The sequence below is a fragment of the Mobula birostris genome, chromosome 10 (assembly GCF_030028105.1).
Source record: "Mobula birostris isolate sMobBir1 chromosome 10, sMobBir1.hap1, whole genome shotgun sequence".
In the NCBI taxonomy this organism is placed as follows: Eukaryota; Metazoa; Chordata; class Chondrichthyes; order Myliobatiformes; family Myliobatidae; genus Mobula; species Mobula birostris.
Window position 1 is genome coordinate 97145666 of NC_092379.1, and position 26954 is coordinate 97172619.

The 26954-nt window shown below is 39.3% G+C and overlaps 1 protein-coding gene across 5 annotated transcripts in view; it reads right to left on the reverse strand.

Moving 5' to 3' along the window:
* The window catches only part of LOC140204187 (BCL-6 corepressor-like protein 1), a 221285-nt gene that overhangs the window by 91881 nt on the left and 102450 nt on the right, over positions 1 to 26954 (reverse strand). For 2 of the 5 annotated variants that reach the window (XM_072270659.1, XM_072270658.1), the window contains one exon: positions 9333 to 9466. In XM_072270659.1, the coding sequence (XP_072126760.1) occupies positions 9333 to 9418 (86 nt within the window). In that variant the 5' untranslated portion in view covers positions 9419 to 9466. Of the gene's footprint in view, positions 1 to 2459; positions 2512 to 9332; positions 9467 to 26954 lie in introns of those variants that run through there. The other 3 variants (XM_072270660.1, XM_072270662.1, XM_072270661.1) reach the window with 3 other exon arrangements.

Below are 26954 nucleotides of genomic sequence, written 5' to 3' on the forward strand. Positions count from 1 at the left end.
TCCATGACTTACTTTAAACTTTTAGCATGAAACATTATTTTGTATTTATAAAAAGATGACCTTGGGCTAAAAGTATCTTGAAGGTAATGTTAAGCTGCCACTTTTACCCCCGCCCAGCCCCCAACAAGCTAACTGGCGGTAATATACTCCACTGCCAGTGAAGCCCAAGACCTATTGAACCAGACAATGGTTTGGGTTGGCCAAGGGGTTAAGAGAGATCAGGATAGGAAGGAGCAAAGGGACAACCATCATAGCAGCGGTGGATATGATATAGTCCCAAGAGCAAGAATTAGTCACAGTGGTGAGAAAGGAAATAATTGGAGCAAGAGAGGAAAAGAAAGAACATATAGAGGTGGTAGAGGTTTGAGGGGAATGGCCACCATTAACTCCCCAGCAGATGCCCTGGTAAGACCACGCACTCTCATTTAATGCTAAATTAAACATCAGTCTTCCATAATACAGTATTGTGGAATTGACTCATAAGGGATGGAGAGCTGCTCTGCTCCAAATGCACCTGCCTCACAAAAATAAGACTGAGTGCTGTCCTAGAGTGACAACACAGGTTTCCTCCAAATTTGGTTGTTTCTTTCCATATCCCAAATGCATCTGAATACTGTGCATTACAGCTGCTGTAACTCGTGAGAAAATCAGGTATGTGTCATTGTGCATGTAAGAAGCATTGGCTGCAGGGAAACAGGAGAGCTAGAGGGATTACTCCACCTGCTTGCCTGGATAGCGTTCTTCTATGCCAGAAAGAAAAATAACATTTGAAAATGAGTGATAAATGCACAATCACACCGTATGCACAGATGGCCAGAAACAAAAATCTAGAAGTGTGCTTCTAGCACACAAACACCTGATCATATTAAGCAATTATGTTTTTGATAAAAGTCAATTGCTTTCATATCTTTCTTATAAACAATGAATTGTACTACACCATTAAAGTGATAAATTAGGTACAATAAGTAATATAGTAAAGTTACAGGAGCCCCAGTCCAAATGCAAAATGCAGAAGGCTAGATTAAAGATTCAGCATCAAGAGTTAAAAATCCCACCACTGCATCTGGACAGTTTTAATCCAATCAATTAAATATTTGAATAAAATACTAATATGATGAACAGTCATTAAGACAACCATGAAAATCTCATTTGTTTTGTTAACATTCCTTACATAAAGAAAGCCACCGTTCTTACCTGGTGTGACATGACAAGACAGTTGATTTCTAACTGCCTCTGAACCACAGCAGCAAGCCACCCGGTTCAAAGGGCCTCACTAGCTTTTCCCGTATCCCAATAAAAAATATCCATAACATTTTCCTCTATTAAAACGTGTTAATGGCAATGGCACACTAAACTCAATGTCTTGAAAATGATTTTCCGTGCTTATAGAAAGAAAATAGGTGTATCTATTAAATTTTTCTCCTCTCCCTGTTATTTCATGGGACTGTCAGATTATGTTTTTCTGATCCTTTGAAATACTAAAATATACCATATTTTCCCTTATTATTTACACAATGACTCAGACTAAATATTGGCAGTTACGCAATATAGAAAACAAAGGAGTTGGTGTAAATTTCCCACATCTCTAAATACCCCAAATTTCACTGTTCTAAGCATGGTGTAATACACTGTAGTATCAATTAAAATGTTTAAAATTTCACAAGATTAAATACTAGTTTAGAAAGAAGCATTTGCATGTACAAAACTGATGTATCAATTAATTATGTCTACATTTTAAATAATTATGAAAGTACAAGGAGAATGGGAAAAAGCATTGTTTAAAAAGCTTCACAGAAAACATACTAAACTTTCAAATTTATGCACTGAATAAAGGAAATAAGAAAAGAAAAAGTACAATTAATTTGGATAATGGTAGTTGCCCAATTTATGTTGAATATATGTCCTAGTTTTTCCCATTCTTCTGAGCTTAAATAAGGCTTAGAAACATTATGATATTTTCAGTTATCTTTCTCTATTGATTACACACCCATGCAGCTAACCAGTCAATGACAGTGTGTTGGTTAAATATAGAAGGCATCCTTCGCCACATTCTTGGAAAATCAAAAACTGGTGAGAAAAATCAAAAACTGGTGATTTTATTTTTCTCTGCCACTGAAACCAACAAAAGTGTCTTAAGTTATTTTTCTGGCTTTGATCACGTAAGTCAGCATCCACTTTGTTTTAAATTTGCTTCTTTTTAACCTGGTATGATTTAGTGCCACAGTGAATATGGTTTCTACACTATTATAACTATGGGACCAAATTTCCCTCTTTGCACCCAAATGCACCCTTATAACCTAAATGTATTTGCATTTAAAACAATACACAAGTGCACATGCAGACAGACAAATGTAACCGCACCCATCCTCTGGATTACAAAAAAATTGAACATCAGAGAATCTACAATCATACTCTACACTATATTTAGCTTGTTATTCATAAAGAAAATTATATTTCACCTTATGCTATGAGAAGTAACTATTAAGTTGTTTTCCATGCAAAATAGTTCTCCTGTGGAAAGAAAGAATATTTTCATGTAAGTTGCTTAAAATCCTCAATAGACTTGAAAACTTAAAATAAAATAAAATCCCCCAATATCAGAGGATACAGCTATTTTCCATATAGACCAGTCTTAAATGCATGATGCATGCAGCAATACATTAGCTGTAAAATTGTTGAATGGCATAAAATAATCAATTACTCCTCTACTTCACTCCTACCATTTTTATAATCTTTATATTTGTGAAAAAAAACTAACCACAAATGCCCGGGCTTCAACAGAATGTCTTCTGGTCTGAATCCAGAAGGAAAAAGTTACAGGAGCCTCGCGACTCACAACATCAGGTTCAGGAACAGCTATTACCCCTCAGCCATCAGGCTCTTGAACCAAACAGGATAACTGCACTTGCCCCATGACTAAAATGTTCCCGCAATCTATGGACTCACATTCAAGGACTCTTCATCTCATGTTCTCAATATTTATTGCTTATTTATTATTATTATTTATTTCTTTTTGTATTCGCAGTTTGTTTTCTTTTGGACACTGGTTTAATGCCCAGTTGGATTTATTGGATATGCCCGCAAGAAAATGAATCTCAGGATCATATATGGTGACATATGTGTTGATAATAAATTCACTTTGAACTTTAACTCCACTCCCTAATATTATTAACTATTGCACCCCATTTGTCTAACCAACTTTAATCAAGTTCTTTTTTGTACTTGAAGTTTTAAAAGTCCTATGTATCAGTATTTTCATTAACTTGGGCTGATAGTAAAGTTTTAACCAGCAACTAATACACAAGGTAAATGTTCAACCAGCACTCAATCTCCTTCTCTCAAATGACCCAATGCTCTTGAGTTGTGATGATTTTGTCAAAATCCCAATTTTATTACATAAAAAAACACTTCAGGGAAAAAGTACCAACAGAATAAATGCAATTTACAACCTATAGTGAGAAATAGAATGCTACTGAAGTACAATATCATTATATGATTCACTTTAATGATTATTAATCCAAATTTTACTTTCAACACATGGGATTCCGGGGTCCAGAAAATTGATTCAAAATTAGATGTATCAGAATCTGATTTATTATCACTGACTTACATAACATGGAATTTTTTTATTTTTTTTTTTGCAGCAGCAGTGAAGTGCAAAGTGCCCTGACATGTGTTATGACTGCAAGGACGCAACATCCATGGTTAACCCCCAACCAATGGAGGGCCTCCAAAGTCCAAAGGCATAAAATTACCATAAATCACAAAAAAAAAAAATAATAATTGTAAAAAACAGTTTAACAAGGTGATGTTTATGTGTTCATAGAACATGCAGAAATCCGATGGAGAGATTTTTTTTCTCAAGTCCATTTCCCTTTTGAAACCCCTGATTGCCAACATCCATAGATATAGGCTTCTGATGGATATTTCTTTTTTCAGTAGAGGAACCTGCATTGTAGGCAAGCACAATACTTATTGCCCTTTATTAATTGCCTTGAAGAGAGAATGACCAGTCACCTTCTTGAATTGCTGCAGGTCTTCTGGTGAAAGTACCCCCATAACGCTACTGGATAGGGAGTTCCACCATTTATTCCTGGTGCCGATAAAGGACTGGTAATGTATTTCTAAGTTGTAGGGGAACTTGAAGATAACTGTGTTCTCATACATCTGCAACCCATGTCCTTCTTTCTGGTTTTGAGAAGTTTGTTACATCATTCCATTCTATCCAATTCAGAAGATAAGATTATGAACCTAATCCCTGAAATGGATTTGGAAACTTGAAGGGAATGAAATTAAAAATGGGCTACATAAAAGCCAGAGAAGAAAATTGGCAGGGCAATAGGTGAAATTTTCATATTCATTGCGGGAGCAGAAGGCAGCAGTATATCCATCAGTGTACCAGAGAAAGTAGTGAGGAAAAAGGTTTTGCACAATACGCTGAAACAACAAAATGTTTCACATCCACAAACCAACAGACGTAGAAGCATCTACATCATATAAGGTCTATGCGTGCTCACAAAACAATCCCTTTACCCAATAACCAATTCCCCCTAGATTCCCATTAGCCGTCTCTAAATTCTACCTTGCATTAATAATTTGCAGAAAGGATGTACAAGACTGATTAGATTGCTTAACAAAGACCTGCAGAAGCAAGATAGGTTCTTGGTACACAACTGCCCATTTTTTTTGATTTGTCCAAAAAGACTGATTTCCCACTACAATCTGTTTGCTAACTCTTGACTACCCATATATCCCCACAGCCACTGCCACTTCAGTCCCCTGTTATTCATGTTCAGTAACAGATCCATTCTTTCATTCTTTATCAAACAGCTTTCAGTAGTTAATATGCAGAACATAATGGCATCACCCTCATCAGCCCCCACTGCTACTACAAAAAATAGAATTTAATCAAGTTCGCCAAATATAAATCTGTTTAACAGTTTTAGTCTTGATATGGTCTCAAAACACCATCATTAGGTTCATGCTATTTAGTTGGAATACTTATCCCTCTTGTCTAATCTGCATAGATATGTAACATTTGCATTCCTCCAATCCTCTGACAACCCCTCTCATATCTAATCAGAATTATATGATTGTGGACAGACTGCTACTTCCAACTCTACAATGTTAAGCAAATTTCAGCAAATCTAATCTGATCTAATCTGTCCAGGGTATATTCTGACTCCTATCTTAGGAATGTATCGGCTCCTCTATATAAATATATATATATATATATATATATATATATATATATATATATATAACTACTTGTATTTAAAAAGTGCCTTTCAAAATGTTCAGAACTCTATGCATTTTAAGCCTGTCGAAGGACTTTTAAAAAATTAAAGTAATGCAAGACACATGATAACCAATATATGCATAGCAAGCTCCCATATTCAATGTGATAATTACATAACAAGGTATTTTGGTAATGCTGATTAAACAAGAAATATTAGCCAAAACACCAAAACACACCCTACCCTTCAAAATAGCTCACTGGGTTACCTTAGGTCCACTTGAAGGAATAAACCATGCAGCAAGGTAATACCCAATTACATCTTCTCCAATAATACAGAACTCCCTCAGTACATTAAATCCATTTGTAGATAGTGTAATAGAGAGAGCTTTAGGTACACTGGTCTTCAAAAATCATAGAGTATCATGTACAGGAGTTGGGATGTTACGTTGAAGTTGTACAAGACATTGGTGAAGCCAAATGTGGAGTATTGTTTGGAGTTCTGGTCACCTACTACAGGAAAGATCAATAAGATTGGAGGAGTACAGGAAAAAAAATTGAAGGATTGTTGCTGGGACATGAGGACCCGAGTTACAGGAAAAGTTTGAATAGGTTAGGATATTTTTTCCTTGAGCGACAGGGAATGAGGGGAGGTTTGATACAAAATTATGAGGGATTCATAGGGTAAAATACATGCAGTCTTTTTCCACTGAAATTGTCGAGACCACTACTAGAAGTCATAGGTTTAAGGTAAAATATTTAAGGGAACCTGAGAGGTAGCTTCTTCACTCATTGAGTGGGCAAATACAGAATGAGCTGCCAGCGGAAGTGGTGGATGCAGGTTTGCCTAAGAGGAGATGTATGTAAGTCAATGGGACTGGGCGGAATAACAATATGGCACAAACTAGGTAGGCCGAAGAACCTGTTTCTCTGTTGTATGACTCTATGTGGTACGACCTAAAAAAAAAATCAACAGTACAATTGGTACAACAGATTCTTTCCAGTTAATGACCAGATGCCAATGATGATCCTTAGTAATATTCTGATGTATGAAGTGAACAGACTAAGTGCCAAATTCATTATCCTCAGCTCAATACTTCATTATCATCTAAAGTGCAAAAATAACTTAACTACCTGAATTGCTTCCAACTCTTCTATGCAACAATCATAAATTTAGTCAGACAATAAAATGAACTACCTGCTTCCAGTGCTGCTTCCCCATGACTTTTCATACCAAGCCAAGACTTTCCTCTCATTCCCTCCGGTATTTGCCCTGAAAATGTGTCTTCCTTTAATTTCACTTTTGTCTACTCCTAGATCTTTTGCTAGTAGTGAAACAACCCAAGACCTGCTGTCTCTCAATTACCAAAAGTCACCTTTAGGTTGCTTGGTAATGTGAAGATACATCTCTTTCAGAAAACACTATCACCCGCTTAAACAAGACACACTCCTTTCTATCTCTGTCCAACTTCAAACTCCTTTAATGTTTTAACTTCCTTGATTCATGTAGATTTTTCATACAACTAAGTTTTCATCTCGCCAATCAGAACTTGATCCAAAATAAAACAACCACTACCTTTGCAAATGATTGTTATCCCTTCTCATTTATCTCTATGCAGTCATTAACATATTTAACGACAACAGCCTCTGTCAACCTCCACAGGTGAAACTTGCCTCAACTGGTTCACCATAACTTGATTTTCCAAAAGTTACTTTAGCATTTACCTCTGATGTCTGACAGCTTTCCTATTCATGCTTCTCCACATCGCACCTCATCATTTTCCTCTATATCTCACTTGGTGATATCCAGACACTTTCATATATCTGCCTGAAGTCCAACTCTACATCTACACCTCTTATCCATTACCTCTCCATTCTATGATGCTTATCAGGTTTGACACAAGTCAACGGACCAGAACTTGCTGCCAGTAGTGGGTTACCTAATCTCTTGGATGTCAAATTGCCTCTTAAAGACTCATAATGCAAACTAGCAGGACTCTGCACAGTGATGTGTCTTGTGAGTTTGTTAGAACAAACCCCACCATCAAAATTGCTTTAAAAACAAGGACAGCTGGCTGAGGCAGATGGATGGGCTTTGCTAGTTGTCAAATATGTCAAACATTTGCAAAACCAGTGCAAAAACTATTATTTTATCCACTTTCAAATGTATTTTATCAAATTGCTAAAAAATACAACTCAATTGAAAACATCACGGAATGTTTTATTTCATATCATGCAACTTATTTCATACTTACCTTTGGACCTTGCAGCACTGCCACTTAATTCAAATAAATGATTTTGTTGTTTCAGCATCAGATGCATTCTGACTCAAGTATATTCTCCAGTGAAACTGCTGAGGAATTGTAGAACATTTGCACTACACCTTTACATTCTCCAAGTTCAACTTTAGAGTTCAGTATGGGAATCATTGGCAAAGCGCTTTGAGTAAGTTTGAATGGGAATCACAAACACAGTGGCACTTATGACAATAGATGTAAACAGATCTGAACAGAAATGTTGGCAGCTCCTATCAAGTTCCAATCCTTCTGCTGAACTACGATAAAAAGAAAAGTCGGCTTTTCTGGCTATCATTGCAAACTCTTACTCGCCATCATCTGCACAATATCTCAACCATTCTCTCAAATGATTCACGTAAGTCATATCCTGTTTTATCTTGATCAGAGTATTTCACCTCATCAAAAATCCCCACAGTCTACATCATCTTTCATGTGAAGTCATTTAGCACAAAAACAGGATCTCTGAGCTGCAGAGTCAACATAAGCCATCCACTTACACTAATCCTACTTCTATTTTTATTTCCCCCACATTTTCATCAACTTTCATACCAGGCAGCAATTTATTGTAGCCTATTTACCTGCATATCTTTAGGATGAGGAGATCCACACAGTCAAAGCAAGAAAATGTACAAGCACCACACAGATAACAGCAGGGTTACTGGCAGCAGCTCTTCTAGAGCACTGTCAGTCACCATTATGTAACTCAGTTAACCTGGTGCTAAAATCTCCACTTCTCCAGAATTGATTACTCTAGTGCTCTGCAACAAGATTCCACCCTCTATTCTTTTAAAATTTCAACCCAACTAAACCTCATTGGTTCATATCATTTAATACAAAAACCAGCAATAACCACCCCTGTTTGATGACACTGAAACTTAAATTGGCTACTGAATGTTCTACTTCAAGTTTTCATTCTCCTATTTAAAACTATTGAATTCTCTGATCTTCTTCTGATCCCTTCTAGCAGTGTTGGCCATGTAATAATTCTTCTGCCCACATCAAAACTCTTTTTCATATTCTGATATATTGCAACACATAACCCTTTAATTAACAAGATAGGCCAAGGTCTCATCATGTTCATCTCCCTCCGAACTACACCCCTTTGACCTCATTTTGGAGGCTTCAGATTGCTCCAGTTTTGCTTCACTAATAATTACCCTGGGTGGTGGGATGGAGGTATGTCTCTACCAAAGGAGGTGCAAGGCGCTCCTTCCTTCTGCTAGCCTACAGGTCACCCTTAGGCAAGGTGTAACACCTGCTTAGCCTCACGATCAGGGCCACGTGAAGCCATGAGAGCAGGTTTGGATGGTCCTATGAGCAACTGGTGCATATCACAAGTCCTGATCAAACAACCGCTGATGCTGGGCAGATAATCTCTGAACAGTACTGATGAAGACTGGGGTCAACCATCTTGTAAAGACGCTGCTCAGACGAAGGCAATGGCAAACGCACTTCTGTAAAAAAAATTTACCAAGAACAATCACGGTCATGAGACCATGATCACCTATGTCATACGACACAGCACGTAATGATGATGCTGAACAATTACCCCTTACACCTCCATGCAGTGACTTGATTATAATCCACTTATAACATAGTATAAATTATAGCTACTGTAGAGAAAAACTGTGATTAATGGCAAAAAGACAAATGGTTGGCAAAAGGAATGGGTTTAGGTTCTTTGGTCTTTTTTATGTTCTGTATCTACATTATATGTTTCTGCTGTAATTCAGTAGATTTGCACAAACTCTGGTTCAACCAGACACTGTTTTTACTCATTCTGTTGTAGTAACACTTACCTATCTTCCTTAATGCCACACATCCGTATACAGTCAGTTTGTGTCCAATCGTGGATGCTGTTGTACAGCGAGGCTGTGGCGAGCATGACAGGTGAAGGCCAGTCACAGTAGTCCCACTGCTTCACTGCTCCAACCTGATTGATAAAAGATGACCATTAACAACAGCGCAAGTACTTGTAAAATATTCCCGTTCCAAAGGCTGAAATAAAACACTACTACCATCATTCTAATTTTTTTGTTATTAAAAGCAGATGCCAATGTCCTAAATACCTGTAATGACCATGCAGCTCTGACTGCTTGAATATTCAGTTCCTCATTGGACCACAGAAGAAACGGAATATTGGAATATGTAACACATGGTTTCCATTGTCTGCTGGACTTCAGATGAATCAAAAAACTAAGTAAAATGCATGATGCCGGAAATCTAAGAAAAAAATGTTGGGAATACACAACAGATCTGGAATCAAGTCTGATGAAGAGGCTTGGACCCGAAATATTAACTACCTGACTCGCTGAGGGTTTGTTTTTATGTCGTCTATAACTGATAAACACTAAATTTTCTGGAAAGTTCACAATATGCAAAAATGCTAGGTATATTTAGAGAAAGGATGAAATCAGTTACCACTCAATAATGAAGGCATTCTGGAGGTCAACACCTGACAATGCATAATTAGAACTCATATTGGTCTGAATGAACAATACAAACAAATTCTCCATTATAATTGAAGTTTAAAAAGAAATTGCTAGTTCTCTGGACAAACTGCTTGTGAGCACTTGCCATGAATACTAACCTTCATTAAGTAAGTAAATCACAACAGCTGTTATAAAGGATATGATCTGCTTCCAGAACCAATTTTGATTGCTAAGCAGCATCTCACCAAAGAACTTAAACTAAGTACTTAGGATTTGAAAACAATCCACCCCTCCCCTTTCTCGATCTCTCTGTCTCCATCCCTGGAGACAAACTGTCGACTGACATCTTTTATAAACCTACCAATTCCTACAGTTATCCTAACTATATCTCTTCCCACCCTTTCTCCTGTAAAAACGCTATTCTCTTTTCTCAATTCCTTCATCACCATCACAGCTTTCCACTCCAGGACATCACTAATGCTGCCCTCATCCACATCTCCTCCATTTCTCAAACATCTACGTTCACCTCATCTTCCCACCACCATAAATAGTTAACAGTCTCAATGGTTCCTCGTCCTTACCTATCACCCCATGAGCCTCCACATCCAACACATCCTTCTCCACAACTTCCGCCATCTCCAAAAGGATCCTACCACCAAAAATATCTTTAACCCCACCCCTCTCTCTCTGCTTTCCACCAGGATCACTTCCTCTGTAACTCGTTTGTCTATTTGTCCCTCCCCACTAATCTCCCTCCTGGCACTTATCCCTGCAAGCGGCCAACTCCACTCAGAACCCCAAGCAGTCCTTCCAGGTGAGACAACAGTTCACCTGTGAATCTACTGGGATTGTCTATTGTGTTTGGTGCTCCCAATACAGCGTCCTCTACATTGGTGAGACCCGTCATAACCTCGTCGAGCACCTCCGCTCCATCTACCAAAACCAGAACTTTCCAGTGGCCAAGCATTTTAATTCCAATTCCCATTCCTATTCTGACATGGCCATTCCTATCCATGACCACCTCCTGTGCCAAGATATGGCCACCCTCAGGGTGGAGGAGCAACACCTTATATTCCCTCTGGGTAGCCTCCAACCTGATGGCATGAAGAATGGTCTCAACCCAAAACAATGACTGTTTATTCATTTCAACAGATGCTGCCTGACCTGTTGAGTTCCTGCAGCATTGTGTGTGTGTGTGTGTGGTGTTGAAAATAGCTGCCTGACTTTATATGTACTCATTGAAAATGTTAACTTAATAATTGAAGCTGAGAGACAGAAAGGAGCGGGAGAATCTGCCATTCCATAAATGTTTAGTCTTTAAGGTTTCCCCAAGAACAGAAAGTTATAATTAGGAATCTAGAGGTGTAATGAGAAGGGAAAATTGGAGATAGTACCTTGAGGAACTGGTAGGGAGAAAGATGATGTTAACTGTTATCAGAAAACATGGGAAAAGTATCTGTTCTTTACTAGCTGGGAACAGTGGGAAAGAAAAGTGCAATGTGCACCTACACAAGCACACTTGGCAATCAAAATGCAGAACCCTACATTGCCATCGGCTTTGTTTTTAATTCTAATGAACAAAGTGTTTTTCATTATGTTTGAATACCTATTCTCTAGGTTTGTTTCCTTGCTATCACTTGCAGATCGCCAAACTGGCAAATGCTAGGGACACCAAGAGACCACTGGAATTTAGAGCAAAAAAAAATGCTAGAACTCAACAGGTCAAGCAGCATCTGTGACTAGGGGAAGGAAACTGCGAGGGTTTCAGGTCGAGACCTTGCGTCAGGACCAAGTAGATGCTATGCCTGGTTACCACAAAGCCTAAAAGATGTAAATAGTTCCTGTCCAAAGTAACTTTAAAAAAAAGGTAAAAGTAGCAGCATTTTGAAAATTAAACAATAGAATGTATCTGACAAAAACAAATATAAGTCAAGTCAAATGTATTTATAATAAATGGCATCTGTTAGTCTCATGAGATCATGGATTTGCGCCTTGGAAGGTTTCCAGGGCGCAGGCCTGGGCAAGGTTGTATGGAAGACCAGCAGTTGTCCATGCTGCAAGTCTCCCCTCTCCACGCCACCAATCTTGTCCAAGGGAAGGGCATTAGGACCCATACAGCTTGGCACCGGTGTCAGCACAGAGCAATGTGTTGTTAAGTGCCTTGCTCAAGGGAACAACACGTTGCCTCAGCCAAGGCACAAACTAGCGACCTTCAAATCACTAGATGAACGCCTTAACCACTTGGCCACATGCCAACACACGCCAAATATATTTATAAAGCACATTTAAAAACAACTCATGTTGACCAAAGTGCTGTACAAACCCTAACAGGTAGCTAAAATCACAAATACAAGAAACACAGATATAAACAACAAGGCACACAGTTTATAGGCACAGAATAAACAACACATGAGCCTAGGCACAAGCCAAAATCAGCCACATCAGGAAGATTCAAAAGCTAGTGAATAAAATATGGTAAGTTTTGAGCCTGGACTTAAAAGAGTCAATGGAGGGGGCAGATCTGATAGGGAGGGGAATGCTGCTCCACAGTCTAGGAGCTACAACAGCAAAGGCGCGGTCACCCCTGAACTTAAATTTAGACCATGGGACAGCCAGGAGCCCCAAGTCAGCCGACCTGAGAGACCTGGAAATAGAATAAGGGGTTAGAAGGTCTGCGATATAGGAGGGGGCCAGCCCATTTAGGGCTTTATAAACAAACAGGAGGACAAACAGGAAATATAATAGCTCAAACACAAAGGAAAGCAATTCCTGAGTTTTCAACTGATGAACTTCAAGACCTATTTTAAAAAATTATAATTTTAGGTATTCCTCTTTCAAGTAAATTCTACTGCATTACTTACAGGTGTATTACAGCACTGTGCAGAAGTCTTTGGCACATGTAAAAAAAAATCTGTAAAGCAAAGATGCTTTCAAAAAATAATGAAAAAATTCTAAATATCAAAAAATTACTATAAAGAGCAGTAAACAGTAAAAAACTAAATCAGATCAATATAAGATGTGACCACACTTTGCCTTGAAAACTACATCAATTGTCTTAGGCACACTGTTTCTTGTAATTTTAAAAGAAAATTGGCTTGTAGATTGTTACAAGCTTCTTGGAGGAGTTGCTACAGTTTTTTCTGCAGACTTTGGCTATCTCGTTTTTTTCCGTGTCTCCAGGTAATCCCAGACAGTGATGTTGAAATCAGGGCTCAGTGGAGGCCATACCATCTGACACCAAATAAAAAAATCTAGGGTGCCTAAGACCTTTGCACAGTACTGCATATATTTATTAAATCAGTTTGATTAAACCCAACTGTTCTTTGTCCTATATTATACATGCAATACACCTACAAATAGCTGTCAATACAATTTACCATTTTTACTCTAATAAATTCAAGATATAGTTTTCAAACATAATTTTCCCTCCCTCAGATTGTGAATTAGCAATTCAGAGCTGCTCTAGTAATTTATTTCTACTTGTATTTCAGCAATCACATGTGATCTTGATCTCAAAACCAGAAGAAAGGCATTTGCAAAACATCGTGGTGGATATTAAAATATTTGAACACAGTATACACTTCCATCATGGAAAACTATCAATATCCCTGATCCCTGAAACAGGATTGTCCAGGACTTTCCTGTCCTGCAGTAATGTGTATTTTTTTCATTACACCACCAGAGGGCAGACTTACCAAAGTTAAGTACTTAAAGTTGGAGGAGGCCAAGTTAGAAAACACATGAATGATGTTATTTGACATTCAATGTTTATTTCAAAAAAAGGGCTTCAAAGTTATCTCTGGAATATGAACAGAAACATCCACTCTCTCCTGTGGCTATGTCTTTTTCAGACTTCTTCCAAGTCTTTAATCAATATATTTATTTCACCTGAACTATGATGTGTTCTTGATTGAGTTAATGCAAAACTTCCAATACTGCCTACACAAGTTTACATGATCTCCCTTTGCCCAGGCATTTTGATTTCTCTCACATGCCAGACACTGGAAATAGGTTGTCTAAACTGTCCCAAGTATGAGTGGGTGGCAAGAAAACTGGGAAGATATTGATGGCTAATACCTGTGGATAAAAATGGGATTAACATCAACAGGGGCTTGATGGCCAGTAGAAATACAGAAGGCAGAATGGTGTGTTTCTGCACTGAATAATTCCAATTCAATAGTGGCCTATATTTCAAAGCTTTATTTCCAAATTGATTCATTTCTGCAATTTATTCAAGATGTTCAGAAGATGTAAAAGATGTGTGCAGGGTTTTTCAAAAGAAAACTTTCTTTTGTATGACACTCTTAATATATAGAATTGGTGAATCAGAGCAATTTAAGCCGATAAATCACAAAATTAGAAGATCACAGGTTCAAACTTGCACATTTTGGTAAAACTATGAAACACAAACCCCATCACTGCAAAAGGTTTTTTTAAAAACATCCCAAGTATCTTGACATAAATCATTAAACATAAATGGGACAAAAATTATGTCAATACCATCCAACTATAAATTATCTCCAAACCAACTATATTTTTGAAACCTTTAAATTATTTTATTCCCCATATACTAAGCCAGCAGCTATACTTCAAAGACCAAATTAGTTGTGATCACTTAAGATCTTCCCAAGGGTATACAAGTTATACAAACATACATTATCCTTTTAAGTGTGTAAAATGTAATCACTAGTTTTAATCTGGTTATTCAAAAGTAGATTTTTTGTATTATGCTTCAAATTGCGTCAATTCGGGGGTTTTTTGGGGGGCTGAGTTTGTCAAACCTCACTAGGCTTCGCTGTCCTAGTCACAGCTTCCTCAGCATCAACTCTATTTAGTTAAATGTATTGATGCAAAGCATCTAGACTGAAAGGTGTGTAACTGACACTGTGTTTGGCCGCTGAATATACGGCCGAAATGCCTGCCCCCCCCCACCACCCAAATCCATCGGGCCCCCCACTGGCTCGATGACTCAGTACAGAATCCTTCTGCTTCGGACATACCATCACACTGTTAAAGAAATGGAAACTGGGGTTATTTCAAACCGGCCAGCCTCACAGGTTTGCTTACGAACGACTGGTAGGTACCTGCTGCTTTAACCACCCGCGACCAGCCCAGGATATTTAAATGACCCCGGTCGTTCGTTACACAGGTGGGGCATTGGCCAATCAGCGCCGCCCTCAGCCAGCTCCGCCCCGCCCCGCCGCTCGCGAGGGAGGTGCGCGAGGTGCCGCTCGCACTACCGCGGATCCGAAGTGTGGCGACGGCGTGTCGGGGTTATAAGTATTCGCCGCTTTCTGCCCCCTTGGTGGTGGACATCCCAGTCGACGTGAGAACTGACACGGTATTTCCATAGGCAAAACGGCGGAGGAACAGAGGGCGCAACACACAACCTGGAATTCAACGAGCAAGTGCCGGTGGGCGAAAGGTATTCTGGGTTTTGTAGTTTCGGGACTTCGCTGTGACCGCAGCGGTCAACGACCGGGAAGGGCCAAACAAACAACAGCACCCACAAGTCAGTCACGTCCCATCAGATTCCAGGCGTGTGGTAACTGAATTATTTCCAGCTTCAGCCTCACTGGGATCTCCGAAATTCATATGGCAGCTTTCAACCACTGATGCAGTTCGTTTCGTTAAAACTAAAACGTGCCAGGCGCTGCTCACTGAAAGGTTTTTGCCAGCAGTATGGTTATCACGACGCATTAATGGTAGTGGGTATCGAGAAGTAGAGGTACATACACAAAATGCTGGAGGAACTCAGCCCGTCAGGCAGCATCTATGGAAAGGAATAAACAGTCGACGCTTCAGGCCGAGACCCTTTACAAGGAATCAAGTAATTTCTATCTGACTGGAGTCTTAACACTCTAAAAACAGAAATGCTTGTTAATGGTCAATCGGATCAGTCCCAGGAACATCCGAAACAACGTAACCTGCCTAATCATCGCATTCAACATTCACATCATATATTAGACTGTCAAGACTTCTTAGTACCAATTCATACTCTCTATCAATGTAGGAGGGCAGAGGCAAAAGTATATCGACAATACTTTGATATCGTACATTGTTGCCCCATCAAAATCCAGGAAATTCATGCTTATCGATTCTGTTCTTCAATCAGTTCAAGATATTCACTACTACCTCCTTTAGGATGATACGTCACTACATATAAATACTGGGGTTGGAAGAGATGGCCATTCCCCATGAAAGAATTAGAAAAAAATCCAATATTGCTGAAATGATTTACAGTATGTCCTAAAATTTCTTCTTTCGAATTGGCAAAAGGTCAATTGAAGATGTGTACACCAGAAAATTCAATTATTATTAACAGGGAACATGCGAAAAACTCAGCAAGAAGACATGAAGTATTCTAAGTTTCTCTTTCTATAGATGCTGTCTGATCTGAGATTTTTAACTGCATCTGCAGTTTTTTTTTAAATCTGATTTTTCAGAAAATTCAGTCAGCTTTTATCAGTTAACCAGTAAGTTAAGCAGCAAAATAAGAATTTCACAACAAATTAAAAAGCTGGACTGTAAGATTTTGCTTAATCTACTATGGTAGGTTTTGCTTTAAAGTCCAATATATTTGTCAAGCAGATCAATAAACAATTGCGTTATGCCATAACCAACACACAATCTTAACTGAACTGTTTTACATTTCTATACTTACAAATGTTTAAACTAATTTTCTAAACTTCAAACAACTCCTTAGGATATATTTCAGTTTACTACAACAGCATTTCAAAGGTCACCTGGTTTCAATGATTAACAAACTAACTTAAGATACAGACTTCTAAAACAAAGAAAATATAACAGCACAATTTTACATATTGCTGAAAAGTTATCTTTGCTGGAAATGCCGTGCTCTGAACCTATTCAGTTATTGCACAATTATAACATTCCATCTTCACAGGTTTTTAAAGTGATAATGATGACAACAGATGTGCAGGATGAGATCATGTTCAGGTGGAATATGAAAAGACTGAGGATAAATTTGCTTTAAAAATATAGAAGTTACAGGCTTTTTGCATTTCAAAGTGAGTCATTCTTTAACTTGCGCTACTTATCCAGTAAGAATTAACTTAAGGGGAATTTTTAATTAGATTTAATACAGCTGAAGTCCCCGATCATTTCAAATAAAAACAGAAAAACCATCTCTAACAATTTCTGAGACAGTTATCATCAGAGCTCAGTCTAAGCAGGTGCATATTTAAAGAACCATGCCCATCAAAACAGCACAGTCAAAGATGAAAATATGAACAGCCACTGATGTAAATGTAAACATATCTGCAATTATGAAGCAAAGCAGGACAAAATGTGGAAACATTATATCTAATATAATCTGCAATAAATTAAATATTGAAGTCATCAAGCTGCCTAGAGCTGTGCTCACATGACTGACCCACAGGAGTTCAGAAGAATGAGAAGTAATTTTACTGAAACACAAGGTTCTCAGAATTATTGATAGGGTGGATACAGAAAGGAGGTTTCCCTTGTGAGACTACTGTAAAAATTCCAGTCTTGGCACCCTTATGACTTAGGTGCCAGCCCCCCACATTTACCAAATAATTGGATGATATTTGTTTACATGTTACACTGTTGATTATGGATCCTTCTGTGAACTCAGTGAGTTTAAAGGGAGCTGGGAAATGAACCCCAATAAAGAGAACATTGAAAACACACACTGCTGAGTTACAATTTGTAAGTTTCAGATCCAGCCCCGAGTCCACACCCTGATTCTAGTTGCAAACCTACCCACCTTCCCATGAGTACTCTGACCTCCCACCTGCTGACCTACATTCCCAGTAATACACACAAGAACGCTGGTCTGCAATTAAGAGTTAGTGTGTAAATGAGTAACCGAATTGTCAAACCATTGGGTTTTCCAAACAATTGGATGCTAGATTATCAGAGTTTCAATGTACTTAGAACTAGTGACATTGCTTCAGAATAGGAATTTGCCCACTTAAGGCAGTGGTAAAGAAGAATTCCTTCACTCAGTAGGTTATAATTCTTGGGGAGTTTTCTGTCTCAAAGTGCTGAGGAAGAGACATTGAATATATTCAAGGTGGAAAATAACAGGCACATCTACAAAAGAGTTAAGTGGTATATATAGAAAGCAGAAAAGTGGTGTTGAGTATAAACACAAGAAATTCAGCAAATGCTGGAAATCCAGAGAAACACACACACAGAATGCTGAAGGAACTTAAAAAGTCAGGTGGCAATAAACACTTGGCATTTTGGGTCGAGACCCTTCATCAGCACTGGAAAGGAAGGGAGAAAAAGCAAGAATAAGAAGGTGGGGGGAGGGGAAGTAGTATAAACTGGCAGTTGATAAGTTAAATCAGGTGGGGGAGGGGGAATGTGGAAAGAAGGTGATATTGGAAGAGGTAAAGGAATGAAGAAGGAATCTGATAGAACAATGGGAGAAAGGGAAGGAGGAGGGTACAGTGGGAGGTGATGAGCAGGTGAGTTGAAAAGAAAGGGGTAAGAGTGGAGCCGGAATGGAAAAAGAGAAGAGGGGGGGAAGAAATTACCACAAGATAGAGAAATTGAAGTTCATGCCATCAGGTTGGAGGCAACTCAGACAGAATATCAAGTGTTGCTCCTCCAACCTGAAAGTGACTTCATCATGGCAGTAGAGCAGTCTATAGTCTGATATGTCAGAATGCAAATAGGAAGGGGAATTGAAATGGGTGGCGTCCAAGAAATTCTGCCTTTTGGGCCATGACTAGATCAGCCATGATCTTATTGAATGTTAGAGAGGCAGACTGGTCTACTCTGGTTCCCGTTTCTCATGGTTTCATACAGTTCGTTCAAATCAGCTCACCACATTCATACTCCTGCATGACCGAACTGAAGGAAGCATCCTTACCGAATTCCAAAACTGCCTGTTTAGCATTTCTTGTTTCCTCACACAGAAATTTTGTGGTGGCCTGAATGTCAGTGGCTTTGAACAAGTATGGTAGTTTGAGCTGTCCACATGCATTTCCCAGTAAGCAGAGAGGAAACTCACATCCAACTAGACTGGAAATTGATTCTCAGAAGGGCTCATTTGTTAAAACACTACTCTCAGTCAGATCTGCCATTGATTCATTCATGGTTTATAGGTTATAGAAAATCTAATTTCTTTGGCTAACACTTGGAAATGAGGCTGAACTTCAGGGGGTGGGGGTGGAGACTGGAATCTTTTTTTTTGCTCTTTTTACCTATACATCTCTTATACTTTTTTTCTCCCCATCAGGATATATACAGTGACATTTGGTCCACAAAGCGTCTCATGATTGCTGCACTCTGGATAGTTCTGATAGGCAGTTAAGGCACACTGCTGAAAGCTTATCAGTTCTCATAATTGTCTATATATTCACAAATCTACCTGACTTCATCCTCAGCAATTTTGCATCTGTTCAAGCACAACACTGGTAGGAGTAAGCAATGCAAAGTCCCGTCCTTGCACCAAGGGTACCCATCATTTTCTGTGGCACTAGCATCATGTTTATTGGGATTGACTCAGAATACCTTCATCACAGTTAATTCCATTAAATGTCCATGTAATAAGCAACTATATGATGTATGTTGCTTCCAAAATTCAATTCCATCTTCAGTAGAATTGATTTTAAGGTGAAAGGCTGTAATAGACGCCCAGTTTAACATTAGCAATGGGGAAGTTGTTGGATAGTCAATATACTGAGTCAACTATCCAACTATAACATCAAAGACTTCTGCTTGAGTTGAAATAAAAGAAAATTGCTGCCTCTAATCCACTAAAAACTGAGACTAACTCCAAAGAATTAAATGTTCACCTTATTGCCAGTATACTGGCTATACAGTAAATTTAGTTTTAAATCTGAAGTATTTTTAAAGCATTAGATTGAAAAACCAATCAACTTAGTTTATTGATATCAGCATTAAATAACATAGGGAAAAATTATCTTGTTTTAAATGACTCTGGATAGGAATTTCATCTATATAAATTGAAGGCACACAAACTTAGTGCACAACCCATTCTTCTTTGTACTCCACTTCTGATATTCAGTTCCTTTGTCTTAATATGGAACCAAATTTTGAAACAGAGTGCAACTTAGAGCTGGTGCTACATTGCACATTTAGGTCTAGCGACCAAGGTCTAAGGAATTTTTACCATCCAGTGTCGTTACATAAACTGTTGGCACCCAGAGTCCAAAGTTAACAGTTTCTTACTGTCTTTAAGGCTTGAAAGAACAATTAGATTTTAAAACATCAGTCTAGGCATCAACAGACATTCAATAATTGACAACTAATAAATTTAACTACATACTGGCCAACTGACTACAAAGTTAAATTGTAAGGACATGACAATTTGAAATAAAGCCTGGGTGCCCAACAGGACCCAAACATACACTGTGTTCAGTTGGGCCAGTCGTTTAAAAAAAAGACCTCAGGCCTGGTCATGCTGTTTATGCATTTATTTACAAAGGTTCCATGTTGTGGAATGCAATAAACTTTGTTGTATGCAAATAGCCAGAAAGTCTAGAAAGTATTGCCAGCACAAAATCTGGCTAACTGATGGGAGTTTTACAGAACCTGTCCTGCTTGACGGGTTCAGGCCAGCTATAATCAGGTCAGGTGTGGGCCAATTTTATTTTTATACCTAGCAGACATAATTTGAAAGTGACACAGATTAAAATGGCACCATGTAGTATTCTCTACTATAAGGTATGCCATAAAAAAATTATCTGAGCCCATCATGAAGTAATGTGTATCATCAAAAGCTCTCATCAAAAGGGTTTCCACTAATCATGTGAGAATCCTAATCACTAAAGTAAACAAGCACAAGACATTGTGCAACAAAGTTCAAAGGTACTTTTGAAATGTACAACTTCAGCCTTAAACCAGACAGTCATTTGGATCAGAAGCAATATAAAGAGAATGGTGCCACTTAAACTGACAACTTATAAGTCTAGAGCAGGCTTGGAAATCTTATATCTGAGAGCTTTTGTTTTGAACAATCATAAGTATAAGCAACTCCTGCATAATGGACATTCAGGTTACAGAAATTCATCCTTACAGAATTTACAAATCACTACTCAAAAGGTTTCAGATACAGAATAAAATTTTCTCTGACAAATTTTGTGTTAAAAGTAAATAAATAAACACAAAATTCATTTTGTTTCCAACTCATATTTCTGAATTCATGCAATTTATCTTTGCTGACAAATATCTAACAGGAGTGCAAAATTGCTGATTTTTCTTACATGAACAGAGTATGTAATCATGAGAAACTTAATAGATCAAAATATCTATGTATAACTTCCTACAGACAATTCCCATGTTATGGAAAGCATAATTCGCACCATATCTAGGAATGCAACCCATATTCCACCCATCCTCGCCCTCAGCACAGGGAGACATTTAGTACGTAGTAATGGATATTTCAATCTATGGAGTTGCTCATGCACAAGGATTCTGCAGATCTGCATCCTTGGTGAATATAGGTCAGGAAAGAAAATGAAGGATCATTGGCAAGAATGCTCTTGAACCATAGCAAGTCAAATTGCAACCTATTTTCCCCATAAAATATGTACCAAGTAAACACCATCCAATTGTAGTTTAGTTTCTGAGTTAACCAGAATAACAGCCATACAACTTGACTGACGTTCTGGTTTGCATTACAATTAGAATGCAACTTTCTCTGCAGCATTGCTATAGTATACATCCACAACAGGAAAAATACACTGTAGAGACTGCATGCTTTGTGTAAATGCCCACCATTGCTAAATTGTATGTTGCTCAACAAAACAAACCTTACACATTTAATAGCCAACCAGCCAGTATACACAATATAAGGTAAGGAGTGGCTGGGGGTAATAGTGGGCATGATTTATTGGTGTAGCAGTTGGGCAAGGAAAAGAGAAGCATCGGGGTGAGCTTTGGTGACTTAAGAAGGGCAGTGATAGAGCATGCCAGAAATTTTCCTATTATTCAAAAATAAACTTTATTGATATATACTACACACACACACACACACACACACACGGGGGACATCATGCAAAAAAAAACTTTTACATTCATGGTTATTACATTCAGTAATGTAAACTGTTATTTATAGGAGAACAAACTGAGGAGAAGATGGCGGCGCGACGCAGCATGCGTGGCCTTTCCGGTGATGAGTATCTGTTATCTGTCAAGTAGGAGGCCATGCACAATTCTGATTTGATGGAGGCAGACATGAGAGTACGGAGGAATATCTGGTGAAATTTCTGAAATGCCTGCTTCGCTGCCACTGCTACTGTGCGATCCAAAATCTCCAGAGGGGAAGGCCCCTAATCCTAGGCTTTGCCTGTTGCTTGGCGGCCAGGGCCGGGGTCGAAGCACTCGACAGAGATGGTGCTTGGTGTCGGAGGGCTGGTCAGAGGCTCAAAGTTTTCGGACAGACTGAGTCAGACTGTGGTCGGGTGCTTCCAGGATGCTGCACCGGCAAGTTTGCGGCGCTGGAAGCTCATGGCAGGGAGGGTTTCTCTCTTCTACCGTCTGCATGAGATGATGGGCTATCGGGACTTTGAGACTTTTTTTTTACCGTGCCCATGGTCTGCTCTTATCAAGATATGGTATTGCTTTGCACTGTTGTAACTATATGTTATAATTATGTGGTTTTTGTCAGTTTTAGTCTTGGTCTGTCTTGTGTTTCTGTGATATCATACCGGAGGAACATTGTATCATTTTTTAATGCATTCATTTCTACATGACAATAAACGAGGACTGAGTGTCCTCATAATCTAATCTAACAGTATCATTGCCATTCATATGGCCTCCTCAGATGATATCCCTTTTTTATTGTTTGAGGGACTTCCCAAACTCAGGCCCTATGTATGCAGTAGTGATAAGAAACCTGGACTGTGGTCCCTCCCCATTGAGACATAGCATTGGTTAAATCAAGGTTCAGTGCATTCCTCAGTACGTATTCCTGCAACCTGGATTGTGCTGGTCTTCAGCATTCCCTTACAGACATCTTGCTATGCTGGAAGACCAAAAAGGTTCAGAAAGACTAAAGGCCATCCTTTACCAAATTGATGACATTCCAGCAGCACTCGATGCCTGTCTCTGCGCATGTTTCCGGGTGCAGCCCGTATACATGGGAGACTTCTCCATTACACAACTGTTGGGGATACAGACCTTTGCATCCATCTCCACACCCTCTTTGCACAGAGAGTGGTGGTTGCATTGAATGCACTGCCAGCGGCAGTGCTGGAAGCGGATACAATAAGGTCTTTTCAGTACCTCTTAGATAGGTACATGGAGCTTGGAAAAATAGAGGTCTATGGGCTCAGAAAATCCTAGGCAGTTCCTCGAGTAGGTTACGTGGTCAGCACAACATTGTGGGCCGAAGGGCTTGCAATGTCAGGAGATTTCTATGTTCTATATAAATCCAGTCTGTAAAGAGGTGGGTGACCATTTTTCCCCACTACAGCCATTCTGAAGGCAATGTGCATTGGGGATACGTTGTCTCTACATTTCTTTTGAACTTAACTCCTCGCACCTTAAATGAATGCATTTAAACCCTGGGAAAAAATATACTGTTCTATTCAATTTATACTCCTCATAATCTTATACCAGACCCCACTTTAGTCTCCACCACTCCACAGCAAACAAACCAAGCTTGTCCACTTCTCCTTATGGTACATCTATATACTACTAAAACTCTCATGCTCTGTTTGTCTGTTTGTGACCTCCAATTAGCGCTAACGGTGCATTACAGTGGCACTATTTTTGGCTAAATCGACATAAAATGCGCAAACTTACAGAATGCAGGCAAAGTTCAGGGTTATATATTCATATAAAATTGCTCACTCGCCAAAATCAACAGCCCCGCTTTCACCCGAGAGCCGATGTCAGCCATGATGGAAACCACGACGCATGCGCACGGCCAGCCTCAGAAGCGACTCACGATGCTCACGGCAGCAACACTAACCGGAGCAAATGGGCAGGGCAGCTCTATTTTGAGCGGTCACTTTCTGCTAATCACCATCAGCATGTGCAGGATTGGGACGGATCAAACTGAGACCCATCAATAAGAGATAATTAAATCTTATTGTAATGACGTACTTCAAGACACCCATCAAACCCTTTGCTGCAGTCAAAGGACAGCGATGACTATATTTAGGAGAGCACTAACCACATCATCAAGAATAATCAGCATGCTGGAGGCTTTGGTGTTACTGCTTTGTATCTTCTATCCAGTATTAGGGTAAAAAAAATATGGTCAACCTAATTACGCCGCGTGGAAAGAGAAGGGGGACAATATGGTCAAGAGATGACGCCAAGCGATGTCAGGATGCGGCAAGGAGAGGGAGAGAACAAGAATCAGATGAGGCCAGGGCCGCACAACTCCAGGATCAAAGAATCAGGACAAAAAAGATGAGAGAAGAGGAGGAGAGGTATGCACGTCTCCAAAATGACAACAAATGGCACAGAAGGAGGAGAGAGGAAGAGACAAAGGAGCTGAGAAATGCACATCTCCAGGATCAGAGACAAAGAATAAACAGAAGAGATGAAGAGACGGCAGATGAAGGGACTGCACGTCTCCAGAATGACAACGAGAGGCACAAGGTGACAGATTAACCAGAAATGATGCCATCAAAAGTGTCCTTCATTAAACAAGGAGCAACTATATTTGCCTTGCTACGTGTCGTTCTTCTTTAATAAACTGAGGTTTTCTTCTGCAATTTCCAAAGCAAAGCGATACCAATAGCATTCAGGAAAATTTAATGTTCATTCTGGTCACATCAGACTGCACTACCCTTCTCTCAAAGGGTGCCCCAACAGATCACCCCGTTGTCTAGTATCCCCTAAACCAGACAGCATCTTGATAAACCTCTCCAAAGCCTCCATGTACTTCCCAAAATGGAATGACCAGAATTGAATACAATTACAGATGTAGCCAATTCAGAATTTTAAAGCTGCAACATAACTTCCTGACTTGAACTCAGTACATTGATTCATAAAGGTAAGCATACAATAAATACATTTTGCTTACTCTATCAACTAGAGCAGCCACTTTCAGGGAACTCTGGCCATGGACCCCAAGATCGCTCTGTACACCAACACTGTTAAGTGTCCTGCCATTAACTGTGTACTGTCCTAATACATTTAGATTAGATTAGATTATGAGGACATGCAGTCCTCTTTTATTGTCATTTAGTAATGCATGCATTAAGAAACGATCCGGTATGATATCACAGAAACACAGGACAGACCAAGACTGAAAAACTAACAAAACCACATAATTATAACATATAGTTACAACAGTGCAACAATACCATAACTTGATGAAGAACAGTTCATGGCACAGTAAAAAAGCTCAAAGTCTCTCGAAGGTCCCACATCTCACGCAGACAGGAGAAGGAAGAAAATTCTCCCTGCCATGCCCGACCACAGTCCAACTCTGAGTCGTCTGAAAACTTAGAGCTCTGATCAGCCCTCCGACACCGAGTACCGAGCACCATCTCTATCCGAACGCTTCGACCCCAGCCTCGGTCGCCAGCAGCTGGCAAAGCCGGGGATTGTAGGGCCTTCCCTCCGGAGATTCTCCATCGCACGGTAACAGCGGCAGCCAAACCAGGCATTTCAGAAATTTCTCCAGATGTTCCTCTGCTTCTCACGTCTGTCTTCATCAAATCAGAATTGTCCACAGCCCCATTTAACAGATACGATATCATTTCACCGGAGAGCTGCGCGCGCTGCGTCACGCCGCCATCTTCTCTAATGACTCATAATGTGCAGCACCCCACACTCAGCTGGAATAAGCTCCATCTGCAACTGATCCTGTGGTATCCTTTGGCAATCTTCTACACCTTCCATTATGCCACCAAACTTGGTATCATCTGCAAACTTACTCACCTAGCCATGTTTACATCAAATCTTTTATATATATCACAAACAGCAGAAATTCAAGTACTGATTCCTCTGAACATCACTAGTCTCAGGTTAAGTCACATCGACCACTCTCCTGTCTTCTATGGTCAAGCCAATTCCAAATCCAAACAGCTAATTCACAGTGCATCGCAGTCTTTTAGACAGGCCTACGATATGAGACCTTGTCAAACACCTAACTAAAATTTTATCCCAAGGAGTATTTTCCAGCAGCTTCCCAACCACTGACATGAGACGCACTAGTCTATAGTTTCAAGATTATCCCCATTTCCCTGAAGCATTGGAATGACATGAGATACTCACCAGTCATTCATATGTGGCTGACATGAAGATTTTGATCAAGGTCCCATCAATCTTATTCCTTACTTCTAATGCATTGAGTATATTCCATCTGGCCCAGGGGGCTTATCCACCTTAATGTTCCTCAATATATCTAACAATTGAATTGAATTAACTTTATTTCTTACATCCTTCACATAAATGAAGAGTAAAAATCTTTAGGTTACGTCTCCATCTACATGTGCCAAGTGCAATCATAGTAATTTATAATAAGTTATAATAAATAAAACAGTCAATGTAATATAGAGTACACTCAAATCAGTGTGAGTTCATCAGTCTGATGGTCTGGTGGAAGAAGCTGTCCCGGAGCCTGTTGGTCCTGGCTTTTATGCTGCGGTACCGCTTCCCAGATGTTAACAGCTGGAATATCTCTTCCTTAATCTCAAAATGTCCCAGCATATTAGCACACTCCACACTGATCTCACTGTCCTCAATTTTCTGCTCCTTGTTAAATACTGACACAAGGTACTCATTTAGGACATTGCCCATCCTTTGTTTTCAAGCACTTTTCCTCCTTTATCCTTGAGTGTCCCACCCTCTCCCTAGTTATCCTCTTGATTCCTCAGGATTCTTGTTAATCCTACTTGTCAAGGAATTTTCATGTGCCTCCTAGCTCTCCTAATTTCCAATTTTTCTAGTTTCCTTATAATTCTCAAGGGCGCTATTTGAGTTTTAGCTTCTAACACCCTGTATACTTTTTTCTTCTTGACTAAATTCCCTATCTCTCTTGTAATCCAAGGATCCCAC